Raw genomic sequence first — 22,920 nt, 5'->3', positions numbered from 1 at the left:
ACTTACTTCACTTACTCAAAATGTAATACTGTTTTTGACTTTGTGTTTTCTAGGTGAAGATGCAAGCTCTTTTTGTGCTGGTTCAGTGGAACAGTACTACAGCTGGAATATTGGGAAGAGGAGGGCAGCTGAGGTAATCCTCTTCTCCTGTGTTTCATAAGCAGCCATTATGGACACGAGAAGGATTTTTGAATTATGGAACCTTCCTTGTTGTTGGCTGATTTGTATTCTGAAACAGTCTGTCACATTTTAAATGGAAGCATTTCTTACTGCAAGATGCACTGATTTGCGTGTAGGTAGTAATCCAGTTTATTGTGCAGAGACTTTCTCAAGCAGAAGGGTCTCTGAAGGTCATTTTTCAGTTGATTCAAAGCAAGATGTTTTTGAAGCATTTTAAAAATCTGAATTTTTACAAACTGTCCTAATAGCACTTTATCCTCATCACTTCTCTGTGGCATATTACGGTCATGGGAATTTTACCCAACGTACTTTGTCTGTCTTTTCATAGGATTGTGTCTGCTTCCTTCAGGAAGAGAATTGAGATATCTGACAGAAGCATTGCTGGTGCTGAAATAGATTGTCAGTTCACCAAAGATGAATATTTCAGTTAATCTGGAGCTTTTTGTATTGTGATTGTTATGTTTCCCTCTATTTCTTCATGACTTTGTCATCTTGCTGTGCAGTTTTACAGGGAAGGTGTTAAAACTAATGAGACCCTCTGCTGTTGCCAACTTAAATGATTAAAGAGTTTAACCAGAATTTCGAGAAGCCTATTTAGCTCCAGTGGATTTCTTGCAGTATACCATCATAGGTGTTACTTGGAAATTGAGACATTTCAAGGCAAGGCAAGATGTGTCTGGGCCCCTGGAAATGTCTGTGTCTCCTTCTTAAGGTTTTGTTTGGATGACAAAGCAGAGTTTAAATTACCTGCCTGCAGCTGCCTAATATCAGGATTTAGACCATCTTTCACATTTGTTTTTCCTTGTCCTTCTGAGAAAATCACATTCCTTTTGTTTTTCTCGCAACCTGGATCATTGTTCAGGGCCATAGTCCCTGAAGTGTTTTAGCTGGTACGGTGAGCTTTCCCTTTGCTTTGTCACAGTGGCAACGAGCAATGACAGTGAGAAAGATCCTACAAGAAATCATAGAGAAGCACCCCAGATTTCACAATATTACACCCCTGAAAACAAAGCACGTGGTGCACTGGTGCCGATGCCATGGCTACACTCCACCTGACCCTGAGACCTTGCAGAACGATGAGGACTCGATTGAAGATGTGCTGACGCAGATAGACAGTGAGCCAGGTGAGTATGGAGGGACAGAAAGCTCCTTGCTGCCAAAGATGCTGTTTATTGAATGGCTCGAGGCTCTGCATGCACACACGTGCTGCTCATCCAGAAGGGGATTCTTTCTTTCTTCACTTTTAACTTAACTCACTCTGCAATAACAAAAGTTGGAGATGGTAAGGGCAAGCCTGCAAGTGAGGCTGTCCCTTGTTCTTATCAATCTGATGTTTTCTGGGGTTCTTGTGGGTTTTATTGAGCTTTGGGACATCTGGAGACCCAACGTAGATAAACCTTGAGAGAGATGATTCTCGTCCCACAGTGTAATACTGAGTGGGCACACAAACTAAGCATAGGGAGTAATGACATTTCTGCCCTCAGGTAAGCATAGCTCTGTTAAGATTTAACATGCAAACAGTGTGAATAAATTCAGGTACAAAAGAAAATACAAAAGAAAAATAACCCAACAAAACTGGCAGTGGTGGTGGAGAGCTCAGTGGGGGTTAATTTACCTCCAAAGGTGAGGTGAACTGGCCTGTGTGAAGCTTCACATTTTATTATTACAGCTGCTGCATTATTCCACTAGGCATAGCTCAAGAATCTCCACAGTCCATTTTAGTGTGTATTAAACATACATCTTTAATCTATTCTTCACAGTTAAGCTTCCTTGTTTCACCTTCAGATAATCCCTTTCCCAGAGCTGAATGTTTTCCTTTTATGATCGTACAGGGGTTTGGGTGACATGGTCCAGGGTGAGGTGTCCCTGCCCCCACAGCAGGGGGTTGGAACTAGATGATCTTACGGTCCTTTCCAACCCCAACCATTCTGTGATTCTATGATTTAAGGTATTTCACAGAAGTGTATGGAGTTGCTTATTCTTTGCAACGTCTGGCCATGCATTACAGTTGTTGAAGGTGGAAAAGAAACCTACATCCACCTTTTAATATTTTTATCTACCTAACTAGGTTTCTGTTTGTCTTTATGAAAAAGAATCTGTTTATTGCATAGTTTTCCACTGAAGGTTTTACTGGCTCATGTCGAGCATGCAGAGAAGTTACCCTTTTGTAATTCCGCTGCGAATCTGTCAGTCAATGAGTGTTTGCATTTCTGTTCCTCCTTATGTTTGGTAGGAACTACAAAAATAACTTCCAATTACGTTAATTTCTTGCCATATTTTGAGTGTGCATCTGTTTATAAACACCTATCATGTGTTTAATTGATTGCTTCTATTTCAGAATGCCCTTCATCCTACAGCAGTGGTGAGGAGCTGTGCCGAAAACTAGAAGAACTACAGCAGTTTCTGAAACGAGAACCAGAACATGAAGAGGAAGTAGATGTTCTCAACTTCAGTGAGCCTTTAAAAATAAACATTAAGAAAGAACAGGAGGAAAAACAGGAGGAGATGAAGTTCTACTTGGGTTCCTTGCCTGCATCAGAGTTTGTGAGGGATGCTGCAGAGAAGGTAATAAATTAATCATAAATTTAGTAAGAATTGTTGTTAAACTAGTTGTAGTCTTACATTGATTTAGTTACCTTTCTTTCACCTATCTGGGCCTCTGATTGCTTTATGAAAATTCTTGTAAGTGCCCTGGAAACACTGGACCTTCTGATTCATGACACTTAGCTGGCCACTGCTGGGAGGAGGAGGTGAAGCATGCCAGCCAGGTGGTCTTTTCAGAGTAGATGTGTTGCAGGGCTTAGTATCAGAAAAATCATCCTGGAAGGCTAGAAGCAAGGGGAAATGAGGAAGGGAGGAGCACTGGCACCAAACTCTTCCTGCCCCGTCACGTGAAAGATTGGGGCTAGTTGTTTGGACCAGTGCTGTTTAATAGCAGCTTCTGAAAAGGGGTCATGGTAAAGCTTAGACCACAGTGAACTTCTCTACTGCTTGGATTTCTTCCCCTTGTTCAAATTAAGGTAAAAGAAAGGGAGAGGGGGGTCTTCTGTCACAGCAACAGGAAGGATAGGGAGGAGACAGGAGGAACAGGAGGAGTTTGCATGCAGCAGTTCTGAGGGAAAGAAAGGATCTCCCTCTCCACCTGAAATGCTGACGTTAAGGGACAACAATTTGATTCTGCTTTGTATCTGGTCTCTTAGAATCGTAGGTGACAAGGGCACAGGCATTATGAGAGTGAGACTAGGGGATGAAACACTCTTTCAATGTGGAACTTTAGTGCCAGGAGTACTGTTTAAAGTGGTTTCGGTTGCCATAGTTAGGTGCAGGGAAGATGATGAACAGATGGGTTGAATATATGTACAGTATGGAGTTCCCATTCTCAATTCAAAGGTGCCCAATGCAGCCTGGTTTTTTGTGTGGACTTTCTGAAACTAAAGTTAAAACCTGCTTTTGTTTCTTCTGTGGTTTAGAGGCATTTCTGCAGGCTCTTTTTAAAAACATAGCCTGAGTTTTCGCTGCTTGAAAGTCCTGCACTGTTTGCTTGCTTGTTTTTTAACTACCATTTATAATAGATTTTTTTTTTGTTGTTAATATCATTCTCATCTAATTAGTAACATTCTCATGTAATCTAAACCCAGTACAACGTGGGTTGTGTTATTTGATACACTATCTTTGTTTCTTCTCTCCCATTTTATAGATAGGGATTTCTTTTCAGCCTGCTGAGGTACAGAAGAATGTTTATGCATCAGTAATAGAAGATATGATTTTAAAGGTAAGAAATAACTTCATGATAAGAACATTTCTGTAAGTGTGTTAACGCAGCAATGTAGAAATAAAAAAGAAGATAGACTATACTTATAATATGCATTTATCAGATCAGGAGATGCAGAGGCTGATGTCTCTCATTGTGCATGTATCAAAAGATGTATAGCTGGCCAAAGAGTCAGATACTTGTGTGTGTTTCCAGCTAACTGATTTGTTGGCTTGGACACAGAATAGTGATTTGCAGATTCTCCCCACCAGTAAGATACTGACTCCTTCTGTAACTTTGAAAGTACCCTTTACTTTGTCCTACCCTTCTGAACTGGGGGGGTTGCACGAGGGAGTCTGCCAGAGTTCTTTACGGCTTGATTATTTTATACAAGTTTAGCTATTTTTTTTCCTAAATACTGTTCAGTTCCTTTTTGCCTGGGTTGTTTCTGGCAGGAGATTGATGAATTCCTGCAGACAGTAGCAATCCTGCCTTATTTGAGAAACCACTTTTCTATCTTAATCACTTTTGGAAAACCGGAGATGGTTTCTTACCAAAGCTTTGAACAGCATGGAGCTGGAGGCTAACACAAATTGGTTTTAGCAGCCGTCTGCTGTATTTGAAGCCAAAGACAATTTCTGGGGTTGTTTATACAGGCTACTGCTTATCAGAAGATGGGTTTTACAAAAGCTAATTGATTCCAGGTTGCACACACACTCGCATGCACACTTCTGCTGGGCTCTTTGTTAGTTATCATAGTTGAACTCAGATACATCCATTTGTAGACACAGGTCGTTACTATCAGATTGCTCCATTATAATTGTAGAGTTATGCCAGCTTTCCTGCCTGAACGTCCCAGAAACCTCTGCTGTAGTCTTGATCCAGGCACAGAAAGCCAAGAGCCTTAATTAGCTTTTGAGTGAACCTTGATTAAGCCAAGTGTGTAGGGCATACGGCTGCCATCTGCTGCTTGTCCAGGCTGGGAGGTTTTTGTGTGTGAAAGTATCTTGACATAAGCTGGTGACCACAGGGAGTGGTACATGCTGTCAAGGATATACCAGGTCCCAGGAGAGTATCTGGGATCCGCCATGTACAAAACAAGCTCTGGTCTGTGAGGGGAAGGGCCCTAAACTGTTCTTTGAAGCTCACGCTCTGGAACGTCGGATCCACTCTGCTGTGCACATACTGCTCTGCAGGTCTGGAGAGAAACCAGACTGGGCAGTTCCAGTCAGCTCTGTGCAACTATAGGTCTATTTCTTTCTGTTAAATATACTCAGTTCTTATTACTGTGCTAATAAAACTCACTTGGGCATCTGGAACTGCCCCTGCTGATGGAATACAGGATTGAGGTGACCCACAATTTCAGCTGCTCTTGCACTGATGCTCAAGCGTGTTCCTTTCCTCTTTTCATAATGCTGTCTCCTAATGTCGTCTCTCGTCACAGGCCACTGAACAGCTAATGAGTGATATCCTACGGCAAGCGCTTGCTGTGGCGTACCAGACAGCACCTCACAACAGGTACAGCACATTGTTTCCTCTTGAGCCACTTATGTCAGCACCAAGGGCTGAGTTGCTTGAGGAATTTAGTCAGGTTTTGTGTGGTCAGACCACGTGAGGGAGGGAATTTCTGAACTATATTCTGTGAGAAGATCCAAGCCTTATGAAGGGGGTTTGTCATGTCCTAGCTCCATAGTGGCAGAGGATGGAAACATAAACAACATTAAAAACTGAGGCAGGAGTCTCTGCTGTTGCCATGCTCAAAGGCAGATGACCAGGGCCATTCTGGAAGGACCTTCTCTCTCCTGTCCATCGCGCATGACCATGTAGACAAGTTACCCATGGCCCACCAGAACTTAACCTAAATAATATCTTCTTTATTTCCTCGTTTCTAGCTCAGATACTGAGTGATTTTTATGGTAATGATTAGGCCACTTTTTGATTTCTGTTCAGCAGCATGATTTGAGATAGCTTGGAATTGGGATAACACTACAAGAAAATGCTTAGTTTAAATATTTACTCATATGCAATATACAAATATTTATATAATATATATGAAACATATGTATTTCTGTTACATAGAGGAAAATATACACAGTCTGTGCTATAGGAAGTTCAAGGATTAATACTTCAGCACTGGATTTTCCTGTCCCAGTGCGCAAGATGTTTCCGTCAGTCATTTGAGTGCCTTTTTTATGCTGTGACGTTTTAATGCTTGTTGCTCTAACACCTGATCTTTTGTTTTGTGGTTGTTTTTTTGTAATGGATCTTTTTTCTTTTCCTTTAATTTATTTTTCCCTAGTAGTTTTCTTAGCTTGCTATTTTCTGGACACATGTCTTCTTACGTATTGTAATACCATCTCTGATGCATTTCCTGCAGGACTCCAAGAGAGATCACAGTGATGAATATTCACAAAGCCATCTGTAATATTCCCTTTCTTGACTTCCTCACAAACAAACATATGAAGATACTAAATGAGGAACAATGAAATAGAGCAGAGAAGATGCTACAGGAAAGGTGGATTTATGAATGAAGTTGGGTTGACAAATCCAGTATTTCTGTAGGACATTTATATACGTTTATAACATTGGGCTACTAGATTGTTACCTCCAATTAAACATGCACCTTAATGCAACAAAATGATGCTCTGTTCCAAATCAAGTTGTTAAATGTCAGTGTTTACTTGGTAAGTGTATGTTCAGTGGCTGAACAAACATTGTCAGTTTGCATCGAGTTGCTAGCTGTGATAGACTCCACAGGCCTGGTCCTTCTGAGACAGCTCAATTGATGAGATTGAACATTTTTTCTTAGGAAAGAAATTACACTTTTTGATGCAGTCTACATAGGAGTTGTTTTTCCCGTGCAATCGGCAGAACAGTTGTTTTGGCACTCTGAATATGAGAGAAGTCAAAGACAGCTTTTAAAGGTAGTTACTTGGGTAGGTGAGTGAGTTGGTCAGATAGGTTTAGGTGTGGGTGAGCAGGCGGCTGATGGCTGCAATGAATTCTGGCAGTCCTGCTCCAACATGATGTATGTGACTGAGCACACAGCTGGGTAGGCTTATTCAGTTTATTCAGTTAAGTGAATAACCAGATTCCTTGCCTCTCTGAGGAGGTGCCAGATGCCACCTTCCTTAGTCACTTCAGAAAGGGTAGATTGGCACATGCTCAATCGCTATGAACAAACCATGGTCAGGCTTGGTAAGATTTGACTGACCGCTTGTCCTGCATGGGAAAGGAGAGGAGCAAGGACAGTATTTGTAGGCTTGGACTGGCTGAAACCCTTTGCCTACCCAGTGAGTGCCTCCGCAGGCTGCTAGAAGGATTGGAGTGTGCTGGAGGACAGGCAACCAGCTATGTTGTATAGTCTTAATGTCTGGACAGCATTGACTAATGATCAGCTTGGATTGTAAAGTGCTAGAGGAGCAGCACCACTTTGGCTTAAGGTCTGCTTAATACAGAGAGGCCTGACAGGAATAAAAGATCAGAGATTTGCTGCTTGTGGGTATCTCCTCTGATGTCTTGACCGCAGGAAGAAGTTCTGCTACTAACCTCGGCACTTAACTGTCTCAGGAACATCACTGGTGTAGGAGACGTGTCTGCAGCCTGGCTATCAACACCTCGCTGAAGAAGGCTTCACTGACAACATCCTGACCACCCCACATCCACCACCCCTTTGTCCTGCCCCACGGGTGCTTGCTAGTGGTGTGAATAAGCCATTGTGAAGTTGGTGGGATAACTGTTGGACTGTCATGCTTTCAGGGTGCTTGTTTTGTGAGGCAGTGCTGTCACGTGGTGGAGCATGGATCAAGCAGCCAGAACCTCCAATGGGCTGATCTCAGCTGGGTCTCTGATCTGCTGCATGGCCTTTGATATAATCACTCTGTGCCTCAGTTTCCCCATCTCTGAGCATGGGGAGCAGGATACCTACCTCACAGGGGTGTACTGAGGCCTCGCTCTTGTTGGTGCCGTGCTTTGACAATACAAAGCCTTTTATAAACATTAAACTACAGTTATCTTTCCTTGTCTGAGATAGGAACAGAAATCTTCAAAATGTTATCTTTTGGTGCTTTTTTTTGGGCTAGAAGACAGGTGATGGTAACTCCAGTAGTGTGCAGGAACTGTGGAAGAGGTGGTTTCAGGCTTCCAAGGAGAGTAGCATAGGTTTGATGCAGTTCTTCAACTGAAGAAGGTACCGTGTACTGCAGATGAGATATTGCCTATGTTCACCACCATAAGTAAAACTAGGGTCTGCAGGAAAGCCCCTCTTGGATCATCAGAACTAACAGAGAATTACAGTTCACTTGAATATATGAGTGGCAGAACCTGACCCTTGAATCTAGGAAATGGGACCAATGGATGAAATCCAAACAGCATTCAGAGAAGGACTTAAATGCCCCCTACAAAGGGCACTTCATATGCTCTGGATTCAGAAGATAATCCTGGCTTGTTTGGGTGAGCTGAGTGCAGGATTTCCTGCACAAATAAAGTGCCCAGCTTAGCCTTGACACTGGTTTTTCAGCTGAGGTCAGTGTGAAAGAGTGGAGCAGTGGTGGTTGTATTTGAGCTCAGTGTTAGGAGTCAGGAGGAATCCAGGTAGCTGGGGAGCTGCAGGCCCCACACTTTGCTTGTAGGCTGTAGTGTACTCCAAGTCCATAGTGCTGTTGGACATCCCTGTGCACAGCTTTCACAAGAGAGAGGGGCATTTTCGAGATACCTGTCACTATCACTATGACAGCCTGCAGGTTGTGTGGGAACAGCCCTTTGGGCAGACTCAGTCATGCTAGGATCCTGTGCAATGACACATGCATTTCCAGCCCCTGTCTCCTGTGGGATTTCGATATGCCCAGAGCAGCTCTTGAGGATGCAGGAGCTTGTCTTCCAGCATCTGTTTGCAAATCGTGGCTTCCTTTGCCTGTGTCCTGCTATTCTGTGAGGAATGGAGTTGCAGAGTGAGTCCTGAACCTGGCCCTGAAGCAGGCAGGTAAATACCCCTTGTTCTTAATGGGGTTCTTGCAGTGCAGATCTGTTGCTACATTTCTGAGCAACCACAGGTTATTCTCTTAGGGGATGCTATATTAATAATATATAAAGTTCGCTGAAGAAAAATAAACTGTTAAAAGCAGCTAGAAAATAACACGTTTGTGTAGTCCTTCAGATATAGGAAACATTTGCAATGAGTTCTTTGAATTTTGAAAAGGGGTGGGAGAAAAATTTGTTGTTGAAGTTCCTGTGGGAATTGCTTGGAGATGAGTGTAGAGGTGGTGGAATTTCATGCACTCGCTCAGGTGTGTGTGTGGAACGCTACAGATGATCCAGTGTGTTGAGATGTTATGGTATATTTCTCTGGCTTTCTAAAGGGTCTTGATGCAAGTTAAAGATCTCTTTACAAATATTGCCCCTATTTGTAATGCTGAGTGTTTAAATCCTTCATGTTATCTGTATTATACTGTATAATTGTGTAAGATACATATGTTTACAATAAATTCTTTTATTAGCTGTGCTAAGATTGTCTTGACTGTCACCTGTCGCTCAAGTTTCTCCAAATCCACAGATTTTTGTGTGCTCTGTATATTCAGAATGTTTTGGTTGTGGATTAAAATGGGTAGTTGTGGAATTGAGCTGAAGGAAAACATAGTTTTTCCCTTTTCTAGTTACTGTAAAAAGCTCTTGGGTTTGGAGGCTGGGGGAAGGGAAGCACAGAACTCAACAAGCTTAACTCCTTCAACTTCTAATCCTCCAGAGCAGCCTTTTTAAACAGCAAGTGATTGGTTTGAGTAGAAGATTGAAAAGCTGGTGGGTTGACCAGCTGGCTGCTGGATGCCCACCCTGCTGCTCTCACTCCCCTTCAGCAGAGCATGGGGGGGGAAATAAGATGAAAAGGCTTGTGGGTCAGGATAAGAACAGGGACATGGTGTACCAGTTACCATCACAGACAAAACAGACAGCATGGGGAAGCTGCATCCACAGCTCTTGGGCATAGTGGATGCAGCAGGCACAAAACTCACTCTCAGCATCTCAACAAGCTGGGTGCCAGCAAGATGGAACAAAACAAGCAGGTTTACTGTCCCTCTGAAGATAGTAAATTATAATGCTTCCAGTGTAAAACCTTCCCTTTAAATGATGTTTCTTTCTGTGTCAACACCCTTGTTTGTAGTGTGATTCACAGTTGGAAAGCCTTGATGGAGCTGGATGTGAACCCAGAGCAACTGGGAAGAAATGCTAGTGAGAGAGCAGCATTGGAAGCAGTCCTGGTGGTGTGACTCCCTGGAGCCTGCAAAACCTGTGTAGATTTGCCCTCTTCAGAGGAACTTGGTGTGATACCTTTCAGTTTGGCTGAGGCAGGTGCTTTCTGTGCAAAATCAGCTGTATTGCAGACAGCAGCAGCCAGTTGCATCACCCTGTCCCTTGCAGTGGTAAGTACCTGATTGATTTTCCCTCCATTCATCCCTCCTGTAGTTGGAATCGGGCAACAGCTCATGAGCCTTTGGCTTTCTTCTGGAAGTATTATGAGGCATAGTTAGAAGAGCTAGTATCACACTATCTAGGGATGCTTGTTGTACCTCCAGTACCTTTACTCATTAAAATATTCTTGGAGCAACTGTGAAGGATGATCTCTCTTAAAGTTCAAAGCTAGCACCATTTGCCCATGAGCTGTGTGAGATGGCAGAGTGAAACTGAGGTGAAATGCTTCCCTGTGAGGGTGCTGAGGCGCTGGCACAGGGTGCCCAGAGGAGCTGTGGCTGCCCCATCCCTGGCAGTGTTCAAGGCCAGGTTGGACACAGGGGCTTGGAGCAACCTGCTCTAGTGGAAGGTGTCCCTGCCTGTGGCAGGGGATTGGAACTAAATGAGCGTTAGGGTCCGTTCCAACCCAAACCATTCTGTGATTCTATGAAATGCAAGTTGCTTGTCCCTTTATGATAACAGAGCACAGTGTGGGCACGGTTGAAAGGGGGTCTTATGAGCGCAGCACCTGCATCAGAGCAGATTTAGCCCCTGTGTGTTAGATAGTGAATGCAGGAAATTGGTATCATAGGTTCATATTCTTTTCCCCTTCATGTTGATGGAGTGCTTGCTGAACAGTTTGCTTTCCCTTTGAAGATGTTTGGGGAAAATCCCACCAGTGATTATGAATTCTGCAGAGCAACAGCTTTCCTTTGGAAAGCAGTTGTGCTTTCTAATCAGCAGTTGGACCACAGCTTGAAATGTGGCTTGGAAGCCTTTTCTTGCTGGGGGGCCTGTGCCTGCAGGTAAGCTTGAGGAGTAAGGAACTGACTGCTGATGGCTGTGAATGCAATCAGGCATCTCCCAAAACCTTGCTGGATGTCTTGTGTGCCCTGCTGTCCTGCACGTGCTGCTGGGTGAGAGGGAAATGCAGGGATCTGCAAGGTTCGATACCCAAGGGTTATGTTTTGCAACAAAAAAAATGTTTGGGGAAAGAACCAATACCCAAAATACATTTTAATTTATTAAATTAAATCCAGTCCATTTGATAAAATACAAGCTTATTGTATTATCAGTTTGTTTACAACTGCATTGATTTCTTTTAAGAAATACAATGAATTAAGAAATGAGACTGAATAGACAATTTATCCTATTTTCTTTTTGCTGTTATTAAAGTCCAGAATTGAAACAAACTTAAACTGTTTGAACAAAACTGTAAGAAATGTTATAAAGAGATTAAACAAGCAGATTGAATTCTTAGAAACATCTAACATGCAAAACCTTTGTACAGTTTGAATGTTTCCAATGAATTTCCTGAAAAAATGAATCTCCTGAAAAATTATTTTGGCCAGCACTGGTATTACCGTGGGTTCCTCTGGGTCCGGGGATGAGTGTGGGAAGTTCCATCCTAAGGCCAGGTTGGACACAGGGGCTTGGAGCAACCTGCTCTAGTGGAAGGTGTCCCTGCCCATGGCAGGGGCTTGGAACTGGATGAGCTTTAAGGTCCTTTCCAACTCAAACCAGTCCATGATTCTATGGTTATGATTTCATTAATATTCATAACAGATGAATGAATATCTGAGCCTCAAGTCTGAGGATAGTTTCCTTTCATTCTAGTCAACGCACTTGTGTGTTGCAAACAGATGAAGTATAAGTTTTTCAATTATTTTCCCCCAAAATAATTAGGAAAACCATGAAATAAGCAGTAGACTATTTCTGTTGCATAACTCATTGAGACAGAAACTGTAAACCCACTACAGTCCTGATGATCAAAGGCCAAAAAAATGGTTTCTTAAAACACATGTACCTCAGCAAAAGTTAAATGCAGACCAATCTAAATAAAATCAGCTTCAGAACAATGATGCTTAAAATGGCCTATCATAAAAATGAAGGATGTCTGACATTCTATGTTATGTTAAGAAGAATTTCTAAGTAACATTCGCTTCTGGTAGTTCCTAGCATTAGCATTACCAATACACAGGCAATAATTTAGGAATTTCAAGGCAATATTTCCCACCTTGCATATGCAAAGAGTTAACATTTATTAAAAGTATAAGCATGTCCTTTTCATTAAAGGATCACAAATTGTTTTAGGTAAAATCCATATACAGTATTTACACTCCTCCTAACAGTTATACAAATTACATACATAGCTCCTCTGGAGCCTGGCAGGTGCCTGGCTGTCTCTGTCCATGCAATCCTCTCCAAACCAGGCTGCTGCATTGCTCTGAGGGTTGTCTCCCGAAGTTCAGTCCCCTCTTGCTCCTGTGTCAGCCCACCAGTTCTGGAAACATCCATCTTTCCAGCCTTAAAGCCCCAAGACACTGCATGTGCCAGATGCATTTTGGAGTTGAATGATGCTGGCTTCCTCCAGCTTCTAAAACAACCCTGGAAGTTCAGACCAGCCCCTTCGATGCTGTCATTTGAGGTCCTGTTTCCAAAACCCCTCAAGAGGCTCAGAAGGCAGCCAGATGCTCCCTGTCTTTCACTGGCCTATTTAGAGGATGCTGCTAAATAAAACTCTTTTTGGTTTTAATTATCTATCCCGTTTGTGATTGTTTTCCCTCCTACCCTATGTATTTAACACGGGGACGTTGCGTGCTGTACTTGCTGCCTTTGCTGCCCGAAGTCAATCTCCTAATGTGAGGCCAGCTGGCAGAGTAATGAACCTGCTCCCATGTAAAACTAGGTCACTCCTCACAGCATGTTTTGCCAGCTCTGAACCAAGGGCTTTGCGGTTTGTTGTGTTAACGGAAAGTTTGTGTGCATGTCATTAATCACTGGGGCTGCTGTTGGGAACACCGGCTCTTTGATCTTAACACTCCTCATGAAAATTGCATAGTGATACATCTAACTCCGTGTTTAAGCTGCCTGGGTGTGAGGAGGGTCTAGGTTCACACGTTGAGGATCCGTGACGGCGCCTGGAAAACAGCAGAAGGATTGGGGGAGAACCTGGTCTTCACCTCTGGGATCTAGTGGGGTGAGGGGGGAGAGAAACGTTAGTGTGAGACAGGGTGCGACTGGACTGCCTGGAGAGTTTGAGGGGTCTGGGGTGTTGTGACAATCTGCTCTCCCTTGTAACATGCAAGTGCTAATTCTTGTCTGGCCATCGGTCATAGAATCATAGAACCATAGACCAGTTTGGGTTGGAAGGGACCTTCAAAGCTCATCTAGTCCAACCCCCTGCAATGATCAGGGCCATCTTCAACTAGATCACATTGCCCACAGTCACATCCAGCCTGGCCTTGAATGTCTCCAGAGATGGTGCATCCACCACCTCTCTGGGCAACCTGTGCCAGTGTTTTACCACTCTCATTGTAAAGAATTTCTTCCTCACGACCAGCCTGAATCTCCCCTCTTTTAGTTTAAAACCATCACCCCTCATCCTGTTGCAACAGGCCCTGCTAAAAAGTCTCTCCCCATCTTTCTTATAGGCCCCTTTTAAGTACTGAAAAGCTGCAGTAAGATGTCCCTGGAATCTTCTCCAGGCTGAACAACCCCAGCTCTCTCAGCTTTTCCTCAGTACACTCAATGAGTGTACTGAGCCTTTCCACAGCCTTTGTACACTTGATGAGACTGGCCTTGGTGTACAAGGTGAGGGGCTTTGTTGTAACCCAGCCCTTGGACCTTGAGGTGTGTGGTGTGATGGGGGATAACCATGGCTGGGCAGGCGCCAGCCTCTGGATGATAGACCTGGAGTATCTGAAGGAGAAGAAGTGGTTACTGGCCATGCCAGGCTGTGAAACTGCAAGGGCTTTCATAAGGATGTAAACTCAGGCCTGAAGGAAAGGTAGAGATAACAGAGGTTGCTCCCTCTGACATCTGTGGAGTCAGAATTTCACACAGTATGTGGTTATTGTGGTTGTACTGAAGCATGAATGACATCTGGATGCTCGTGTCTTCCCTAATGCTTAAACCTCTAATGTTTAAAGGATTTGAAGCAGGACTGGCCATAGCTGTGCTTCCAGCCCAGGATTCTGGGCGAATCTGGCTGTAAAACATGAAAAGATGGAAAGCTTGGCTGGGTACTGAGTATTCTGATGGCACCATCCAAGCAAAGAAAACAGAGCAAGACCACAGGCAGAGAGAGTACAGAGAAAGCCATCGATCTGGTGGTTGGTTGTTGTTCTGATTTTTCCATTCCTCTGGGGATGCATCTGACACACTAAGGAACAAGAGGAGTGTCACAAACAGCCTGTGCACAGCTCAGTAGCAAGGCAGGCTGTCGGGGGACAATGTAATCCTGACTCCCACATGGGGGCAAACCCATGGGCTTCAGGCAGGAGGGACAGTCTAAATATCTAAGTGTAAACCAGGGAGTCCAACTTCTCTTTGAACTGGTGGCTCCTCAGCACCGTCTTTATTCCAGACTACACCTTTCCCATACTGTCTGCAGGAGAGGCTGCAGTGGTACCCTGGGGCTCTAGGAGATGGGACCTCTGCTTGCAGAGTCCAGAGTGCAGTGTCCTTGGTGGCATGTGTTTGTGTCTGGGGTTTCCCTTCCCTGAGACCTGGGATAGGGACTCCGAGGGGTTCATCTAGGACCCTCTCCTTTGCATCCTATCTGCCAAATAAAAAGACACTGTATTTGGCCCTTTCAGGGTCAAAATACAAGGCTTAAGAGTTAAATAAGCTCTGTTCTCACTGCTGCACCTCAGTAATCAGCCCAGACTATTCAGAGGAAGGAGGAAGTTTTGGTGAGGTTTGCAGATTTTGTTTTGCCTGAGGTTACTGTCCCACTTTCAATGGAGCTTACCCATCCTGTGCCTTGTGTGCCTTGTCACAGCCGTGTGCCAGCAATCCTCTGCGGAGGGGACACTTGACTGTCTGCTGATTAAATACTTCTTCCTCATCTCCTCCAAGGCAAAGATTTACTTTTTACATGTGGCCCTGGAGCAGCTGCTGTTACCTCTAACACCATGGCATGCTGCAGAGGGGAATTCAGCCCTGGCCCCTCTCTGCTCTCCCAGTCTCTCAGTGCAGCCTGTGAATGGCTTTTGGGGTTGGCTGTGAAGTGCCGTTCTCTTTGGTGGTCTAATGCAATAAGCAGCCAAACCAGAACCCTTGTTGGTGCACATTTTCCTCCTTCATGGGGATGGGGAGTGGGGGGGGCCCTGCCAAAGAAAACACTGAGTACAGAGAGAACATTTTCTTGTAGGGTTTTTATAGTGCTTAGATGTATTTCACCAAGAAAATAAGCTGATATAGAGAGTTGTAGAAACTCACAGGAAAATCCCAAGGAAGGGATGGCCACATTACCTAAGGGGCTGTGATGAAAGAGTGGTCAATGAGGGCATGGCTTTATTCTGCATGCACCACATCAGTAAAAAATGAGAAGTTCCTAGTGTGCACTTTGGGCTTTACTCATATCAACTATGGGATTTTAACAAATGTTAATTACCTTAAAGTCTGCCTTGTAGCTTGTCTCTTTAACAAAATGGTCTTCTGGGATAACGAAGCCTTGCTTTGTCTTTATAGGCTTGGATGGTTTTGCTCCAGTCCATGGGCGATATTCTTGCCTGAAAGGAGATTAAGACAGAAGAATCAATAAAACACAACATATTCACAAGGTATGTCTGCTTAGAGTATCTGCAAAGGCTACTAGCCTTTACTAGCTGCTTATACATAGGATCAAGGGGTAAGACTGAGTCCTGAGCCATGTCCAGGCTAGGGAAATAGGCTGTGTTTTAATGTGCCGAGCTTAGCTTTGATCACAGCCTTTCTGATTTTCGTTTTGTTCAGCCTGGAGAACAGAAGACGCCAGGGAGATCTAATAACAGCCTTCCAATACCCAAAGGGGCCAGTAAGAAATATGGAGAGGGACTTTAGACATCTAGTCCAAGACAAGGACATGTAATGACAAGACAAGGGGGAATGGCTTTAAGCTAAAAAGGGTAGATTTAGATTAGATACTAGGAAAAAAAGCTTCCCCGTGAGGGTGCTGAGGCGCTGGCACAGGGTGCCCGGAGAAGCTGTGGCTGCCCCATCCCTGGCAGTGTTCAAGGCTAGGTTGGACACAGGGGCTTGGAGCAACCTGCTCTAGTGGAAGGTGTCCCTGCCTGTGGCAGGGGGTTGGAACTGAATGAGCTGTAAGGTCCAGTCCAAACCAAACCATTCTGTGATGCTCTGATTGTGACTTTCCCAAGCATGCTATTTACTATTTTGATAGTAGCTGCAAGTTCCTCTTTTTAAAATCTTCTTTAAAGTGTATAGGTGTGGAGCATTACTTTAGAATGTGTAGCTTGCTCTTGATCCTTTTAGTATCCTTTTAGTAATTACCAAAATATCTACTGCCAGGTTTATGCTTGATTTCTAAACGTAGATTCAGCCTTAAAATGCTGCCTCTTTTCTTGATTGTTTTCTAGGCACGGGGTGCAACCCTGGGCTGTATTTGAGCGAGTGAGAAACCAGAATGCTACCAGAATTAATTCCAAACAATTAAGTAACTGTTTCTTGACTGAGTTAGCTGCTGGCACTGGCCTCCTGTCAGGGCGGATGAGTTTGTGTAAATGGGCAGGAGCCTGCAGCTGGGTCTGACAGCAGTTTGTCAGCTTGAGTGAAGGTGGAGTGAGTTCTTAAATCCACTCAGTTAGTAACAAATAGTGCTCTATGGAAGAGCTTCCTGCTGTCAGAAAGCAAACCCAGGCCCCTGTCAGGCTTGTCTGTGTGCACTGCAAATCTTGTCTCTGAGCAGTTTGCTCTTGCTGTTCTGAGCCACAACCTCTTGCCTTCTCTGCATCTTGCTGTTCAAGCGTGCTCAGGCAGCAGGTAAGCGCCTGTGCAGCTTTCAGGGTGCTGGTGGTGAGGTTCCTGCTGCTCTAGCACCTCAGGATAAGGAAGCACCTTTGCAGAAAGGCAATTTTGGCCAAGCAATGCCCCAAGGCGGCAACCTTTCAGCAGGGGATCCCAGCCACATGTGAATGTCGAGTTACACTCTGAGCTCTGCACTGCTGTGCAGCCAGAGGGAGGACACAGAGCTACTGGGCAAAATACCAGCAAAATGGTACAAAGCCATCAATTACATCCCAGCAGTTTCCAGGAACTGGAACCTGCTGCTCCACATAAAGCCGAATTGCCTCAAGGATGCTGGTGCTATTGACTCCTAACCATTCATCCTCTTGCTGGCTGGTCTCCCTGCTGCATTACGCTGCAATGGAGTGCGTACCCAGCTTTCCATGAATGACTGTGCTGCCTGTCTCTGCAGCCAGCTCTGTCTGGCTGCTTTGTACAGATCATTTGCTGATTTGGCAGGCCCCCAAACCAGCCCTTTTGGATCACAGGACCCTCATTTTGGCTGGAAGTCAAACCGTTCCCCTCTCAGCCTGGATAGCCAAGACTATTTTCAAGGCACCTACAAACAACAGAGGAAACGTTCTGCCTTTGCTCACAGAAACAGAAGTGTGAGGGCAGACACAGCCACAGCTCAGACCCACAGCAGCAGCATTTCTTTCTTGGAATCACCATTTTCCCTGGGTGAACCCAGGACTCTGAGCTGCAGGGAAGGGCTGGGCAAAACAGAGATGACTGGTCTCCTCTGGGATGAGCCCTCCTGAGTAATGGACCCATTGAACTGCTTTTCCTCTGAGATACATCTCACAAGTGCTGGAGGCCCTTCCAAGACTTGGACACAAGAACAGGTTGTGCCCATTCTCCTATCCGGCCTCAAACTGAGTTTTGGGGGCTTGCTCTGCTCACAGAGAGATCCATGAGGAAGGAGCACTTACAGTGGTGTGATAGGACAGGCAGCTGTGTGAATGAAGGGTTGTGGGTAGGTCTTAGGATCTTGTCTTTAGGCATTAGCCCATTTCCCATTCTTTCCCCTTTTCCTCTAATGTAAGTTTAGTTGTACTTTGAGCAAAGGAAATTCCTCCAACCTTTATGCAGCAGCTTTGAATCTTCCCCATTTCAGTTCTGCAGTGTACTTTGCACAGATGTAGATGCTCAAGACATCCTCTCTTGAGCCACTATTTCCACCCCCCTTGCTCTCTCCTCCTGTGGCTCTGTCCACCTCCAAGCCCTCCATTCCCCCAGAGATGCTATGTAGTGCACAGTGGGTCTCTTTGTATCCATCCCAATGCCTGCTCCAAGCAAGCTTACTTCTCAAATAGCATAAAAATCAGGGACTTCGGTATTAATTTCCCCAAGCAGCAAGATACTTAAGAATGTAAAGATAACTGTAAGCCTTGATTATAAAAGCTTTACTCCTATTATTAAGGATAAGCATGCATTTAAATATCTTGCTGAATCAAGGATGGAGCTCCTCATACACAGTGCTATTAACCCTGCTAGCTCAGGTGTGTGCAATGATCCCATACATTGCTGAACACAGGTGCAAGTATTTTCTGTTTTCTTCTGCACAGCTGAAATAAGGTGTTTTTCAATGTGAAGCAGTCACCACAGTTCACCTTGCCTTTCTGCACACTATCTGAAGGGGGGTGGATAGTATAGATGGCCATGATTGCATCCATGGTTGTGGGGAAAAGTGTCTTCCCCTCCATTCTGTGGTATCCTCCCTGGTGGGGAGGATGTCTGCTCCATGGGCACAAGTGCAATGGACCTCACGTGCTGAATACTCACACAAGAAGGTGGAAGTTCAGTTTGCTAAGGGATCTTTCACCCTGCTATTCCCAAATTCATTAGCAATGCCACATGAGGGCCTGTTCTCCTTAGTGACCCTAGCTTTTTACACATTTTCTTTACATCAGAACAAAACTGCTCACCCTGGGTGTACAGGAAACCCTGCTGTTCTCAAGTTTGATCTGCTTTACTGCCGTGCCTCCCACCTGCAAACAAGTCGGGTGCTGTGACTCTCATGCCTGCTCAAAACACCTATGGTGTGGAAACACCAGCTGCAGAGGTGAGGCTCTGCTTGGGGCTGGAGCTGTGCTTGTGTGCAGAAATAGCCATTCCCCCCTTCCCCGAGTGCTAATACAAGCAAAGGTGATGGGTGGGGGAAGAGGCAAAACAATTGCTCGCAGCTCTGTTGCAGCATTTTCACACATCTGAAGTGCTTTCCAAAAGCTGGCATGTTACTGAAGGGGAAACTGAGGTCTGAGCCTTGTACAGGGTTCTCCTCCGAGCAATACCAGCCCTGGCAGAGAGTTTGTGCCTGCATCGCCATTGCCTTCTAGCAAGGTGAGAAGATGATATCCAGAGAACAGAGCCAGCTGGAGATACCTGCCAAAAGCACTGGCTTCTCACATCCACTGCAGAAGTGAGCTAAGTAAAGCACTCATCGGTTTCCAGCATGTCTGCTAAATGCAGTCAAGACCTAGTGCTATGACTAATTGTGTGCAAAGCCAGAAGTACACAGCACCTGCAACTTACTGCTGAAAGGGAGAAGCTGCTTCCATGACCCTGAAGGACAAACCTTTGGGAAGGTGCAGAGATGGCTGCTCAGCGCTTCCTTCCATCTCATCAGTAAGCATCAGCATCAGTAAGGAGTAATCTACCTCCACCCTCTGCAACAGTCCCCAGGGTCTTTTTGCAGTTGATGCACATCCCATTCTAGCCTTTCAAGTGCAGCTTGTATTGATCTGCCTGAGCCTGTGTGCCTGAGCTCCCCCCATGAAGCACAGTTGGGGACTGACTTCATTCAGACCTTGCAGAACTCCAGCCCAGATCCTGGGACTGGAGACAGGAGCTGCCCCAGAGATCTGGGGACACAGGACAATAGTTTGGAGGGCAAGCAGCTAAGCTGTTCTTCCACCATTGATACAGACTTTGTCTTTCAAAGTGAAAAACACCTTTGCTTCCTCGGGGCACACTTTAAAGACGTTACATGGTTCACCAATGCTCTGCTCAGGGCCCAGTGCCCTCCAGCTGCCCCCAGTAACAGAACCCCCCTGCTCTGCTTCTCACACAGGTGACCTGCGTTGCCTCCTTGCCTCTGGGTGGGTGCAGCCTACAAGAAGCAGTGGGGCAGATCCCTGCTGTTGGAGGGTGATGGAGTTGTGTGTGGTCACCAAGGGACAGTCACCATCTTTGCCAGAGAGGAAGATGAAGAAGAAGAAGAACAAGAACAACAACAACAACTCTTAAGGAGAGATTACTGTCTACAGACTGCAATGCTGCCTTTGGAAATAATAAGGTAAGAGGAAAAGAGGATGGAAGTATAGTGGCATTAGTGAAAATGTTCTTGGGTTTGGGTGCTCAGATTGCAGAAAAAGGCAACAAATCTGAATCAAAATAGACTTTTGCAGATTGTGAAGCTATAGTGGGCTTTTCTTTGCTGCTTGTTGTGACTCCTGTGTGCTCAATGGTATGGGGATTTCTTAAATTTGCAATGTTGTACTGAACAATCATTCAAAGAAACTGAGAATTACTGGAATAAGGTAAAAGTGGATTGATGTGTGTAGTCCTGTCTGCATTAGTTGTACTGCATAGTCTCCAAACAGCTTAAAGGTTTTATGTGAGAACTTTGCCCAGCCTTGTGCCTTCATCCTCACCCTGCTCTGCTCCTCCTGAAGCTACCTTGCAGTATTGCTTTTTGTAAAGCTTGGTTTGATTTGAGTGCTGCCCCAACCAGTACTTTTTCATGTGGTCTGTAAACTTCTTGCTTTTCTATGAGAGTAGTTGAGAGTCCTGTGTAAGAACAGACGAGTCAGAGGGAAGAAAGGTGTGAGAAGTGACTTTTTGGGCATTAGAATGGCTGTAGGAAAGCTCTAATATAGGCTAATGTGCCTTTCCTCTGGGGTCAGGCTGGAAAACTGCAGGAGGCTTCAACAACAGTGTGAAGATGGATGTGTTTCTGAAAGATGCCCTTTGCTGGTCTTGTTGGAGGGAGGTTTCTCTAAAGTAATTCCTGTGCTGCTTTGAAATTTGAAAGTGCCTTTCCTCAAAACCAATCATCACTCTGTGACTGTCCTGTGAGATGTGGAAAAGGAGAAAACAGTGCATAAATTCAAGCACTGCAGTTATCCTTCCAGAATCCATATGGTAACTGCGCTAGTACTGGGGCAGCTGCCTGTGTGAGGAGGAGTGGGATAAGCAATGCACTCTCCTCTGCTGGCCTGTAATCTTTCCAGGGCCCCACTGTGTTTGTTTTAAAAGTGCTGTGATAAATAACGTAATGAATTGCAATTGCAAAGAGGAATGTCTCCTAGGTGCATAATAGATAACAAGGATCTAAATGCTTGGGATTCTACTGGAATAAAAATAGTTACTCTCAGTGTACCTCACAGATATATTAAAGCCTGCCAAATATCATTATGTGTGGTAACAGCATGAAACTGGTACAGTGTTGAACAGCAGCCTTGTAGGGGTTGAAATCCCCTCTCCTCCTGTGGTGGATATCAGTGAGAACAAGGGTTGGATTTAGGTGCATCCCGCCTGATTGCTTGTTCCAGAAAATAAGTGCTTGTAATCGGTCGTCCTGATCAGTGGGAAAGAAAGGCATCAATAACGTAAAAGTCGCATAATGATTTTACAGGCTCTTTGGGAAAGGTGGTTTGTGATGGTTTTTCCCATTACCCATTAGATGGCATGTCTGGGGGGGTATATCCCCGGTGTCTTTGCATCTGACTAATCTTTGAGGCAATCATTTGGCTTGCCGTGAACGTGGCGTTACAGGAGTTCTAAAGGGAAGATGATGGCACTGACAGGTTCGAGGAGTGCGACTGTCGAGTGCGGCCGGGTCCTGGGCAGCTCCAGCCGTCCCTAGCCCTGTGTCTCCCAGCAGCGGGTAGGTGCAGCGCTGCTGGCTGGGGATGGCATCATGGATCCCACCCGGCTTTTACTCCTTTTCCGCGGCAGGGGAGAGGCAGCGCAGGGCGGCCCAGCCGAGCCGTCTCTGCTGCAAAGGCACCCGGGGACTAAGCGACGCTTTGCGGGACCGCACCTCCGAAAGCGAACGCAGCTTCGGCACAGGCTGAGGCGGCAGTCCCTATCCTCCCCCGTTCCCTTGGTCACAGCCCGCCTTCCCCGCCGCGGCGCTCTGCTCTGCGGAGGAGCATCCCGGGTTCGCGGCGGGGAGCGGGGCCCGCTTACCTGTAGGAGGTGGTGTGTCCGCTGTCCGCCTGCGGGCGCGGCCGGAGCTGCTCAGGGCCGCCGCTGCCGGGCAGGGCGCAGGCGGCGCGGCCCGGGGCGGGCTGGGGGGCGGCCCCGTCCCTCCCGCTGCTGCTGGCGCTGACCCAGGGGAAGGCGTCCCCCCGCCGCGGCAACGGCCACGCTCGGAAGTCCCGCCGGTACTGGGTCTCCGCTGCAAAGGGCTCTCCGGCGGCCGCCGCACGGCTCTTCCTGCGGCCACCCGGCTTCCCGGTGGCGGCGGCGGCGGCGGGGTCCCGTGGGCGGGGGGCCGGGGCGGGCGGGCGAGCGCTGCCCCGCGGAGGGGCTCCGCCGCGCTGGTGGTGGGGTCCGTCCTCCTGCTCCTCGATGTCCGAGTAGTTGTGGATGGTGAGCGGCACGGAGAGGTCGGACTTGTCCAGCTGGCTCCAGAAGCGGGCCAGGCAGCACACGCGGCTGATGCAGGGCCAGGCCATGGCCGCAGCGGCGCCCGCAGCCGGCCGCGCACCCGGCTTCAGCCCTCATGGGCGGCAGCCCCTCCTCCC

General features: G+C 46.0%; 2 protein-coding genes across 11 annotated transcripts in view; one reads left to right on the top strand and one right to left on the bottom strand.

The window, feature by feature from the left end:
• YEATS2 (YEATS domain containing 2) overlaps positions 1–9,435 on the top strand; it is a 48,606-nt gene extending 39,171 nt beyond the window's left edge. For 6 of the 7 annotated variants that reach the window (XM_030496347.1, XM_030496344.1, XM_030496342.1 and 3 more), the window contains 6 exons: positions 54–133; positions 1,103–1,304; positions 2,519–2,745; positions 3,878–3,952; positions 5,376–5,449; positions 6,309–9,435. In XM_030496347.1, coding sequence (XP_030352207.1) covers positions 54–133; positions 1,103–1,304; positions 2,519–2,745; positions 3,878–3,952; positions 5,376–5,449; positions 6,309–6,417 — 767 coding nt within the window. In that variant the 3' untranslated portion in view covers positions 6,418–9,435. The remainder of the gene's footprint in view (positions 1–53; positions 134–1,102; positions 1,305–2,518; positions 2,746–3,877; positions 3,953–5,375; positions 5,450–6,308) is intronic. The other variant, XR_003992922.1, reaches the window with a different exon arrangement.
• A 1,710-nt stretch (positions 9,436–11,145) lies between these two features.
• On the bottom strand, positions 11,146–22,920 carry MAP6D1 (MAP6 domain containing 1). Of its 4 annotated transcripts, none has more exons than XM_030494490.1 (3): positions 22,361–22,920; positions 15,774–15,891; positions 11,146–13,344 (listed from the first exon to the last, which is right to left on the bottom strand). In XM_030494490.1, exons 1-3 carry the CDS (start codon positions 22,849–22,851, stop codon positions 13,267–13,269), a joined length of 687 nt encoding a protein of 228 aa, XP_030350350.1. In that variant the 5' UTR covers positions 22,852–22,920; the 3' UTR covers positions 11,146–13,266. The 4 variants fall into 4 exon arrangements, with proteins under 4 accessions (XP_030350350.1, XP_030350351.1, XP_030350349.1 ...); XM_030494491.1 differs by having other exon boundaries at positions 11,146–13,293; positions 22,361–22,906; XM_030494489.1 differs by lacking the exon at positions 11,146–13,344 and adding an exon at positions 13,857–14,537 and having other exon boundaries at positions 22,361–22,906.

This window comes from Strigops habroptila, chromosome 8 (assembly GCF_004027225.2).
Source record: "Strigops habroptila isolate Jane chromosome 8, bStrHab1.2.pri, whole genome shotgun sequence".
In the NCBI taxonomy this organism is placed as follows: domain Eukaryota; kingdom Metazoa; phylum Chordata; class Aves; order Psittaciformes; family Psittacidae; genus Strigops; species Strigops habroptila.
The sequence above is the reverse complement of the archived record's forward strand: the minus strand, read 5'-3'. Positions and strand labels throughout refer to the sequence as shown.

Bases quoted from the DNA above. Each gene is read 5' to 3' on its own strand.
- MAP6D1 (XM_030494489.1), bottom strand. From the start codon at position 22,851: ATGGCCTGGCCCTGCATCAGCCGCGTGTGCTGCCTGGCCCGCTTCTGG. The intron at 15,892-22,360 runs GTAAGCGGGCCC...ATCTCCTTTCAG, and splicing joins GGACACACCACCTCCTACAG to GCAAGAATATCGCCCATGGA. The intron at 14,538-15,773 runs GTAATTAACATT...CTTGTTCCTTAG, and splicing joins GCTACAAGGCAGACTTTAAG to TGTGTCAGATGCATCCCCAG.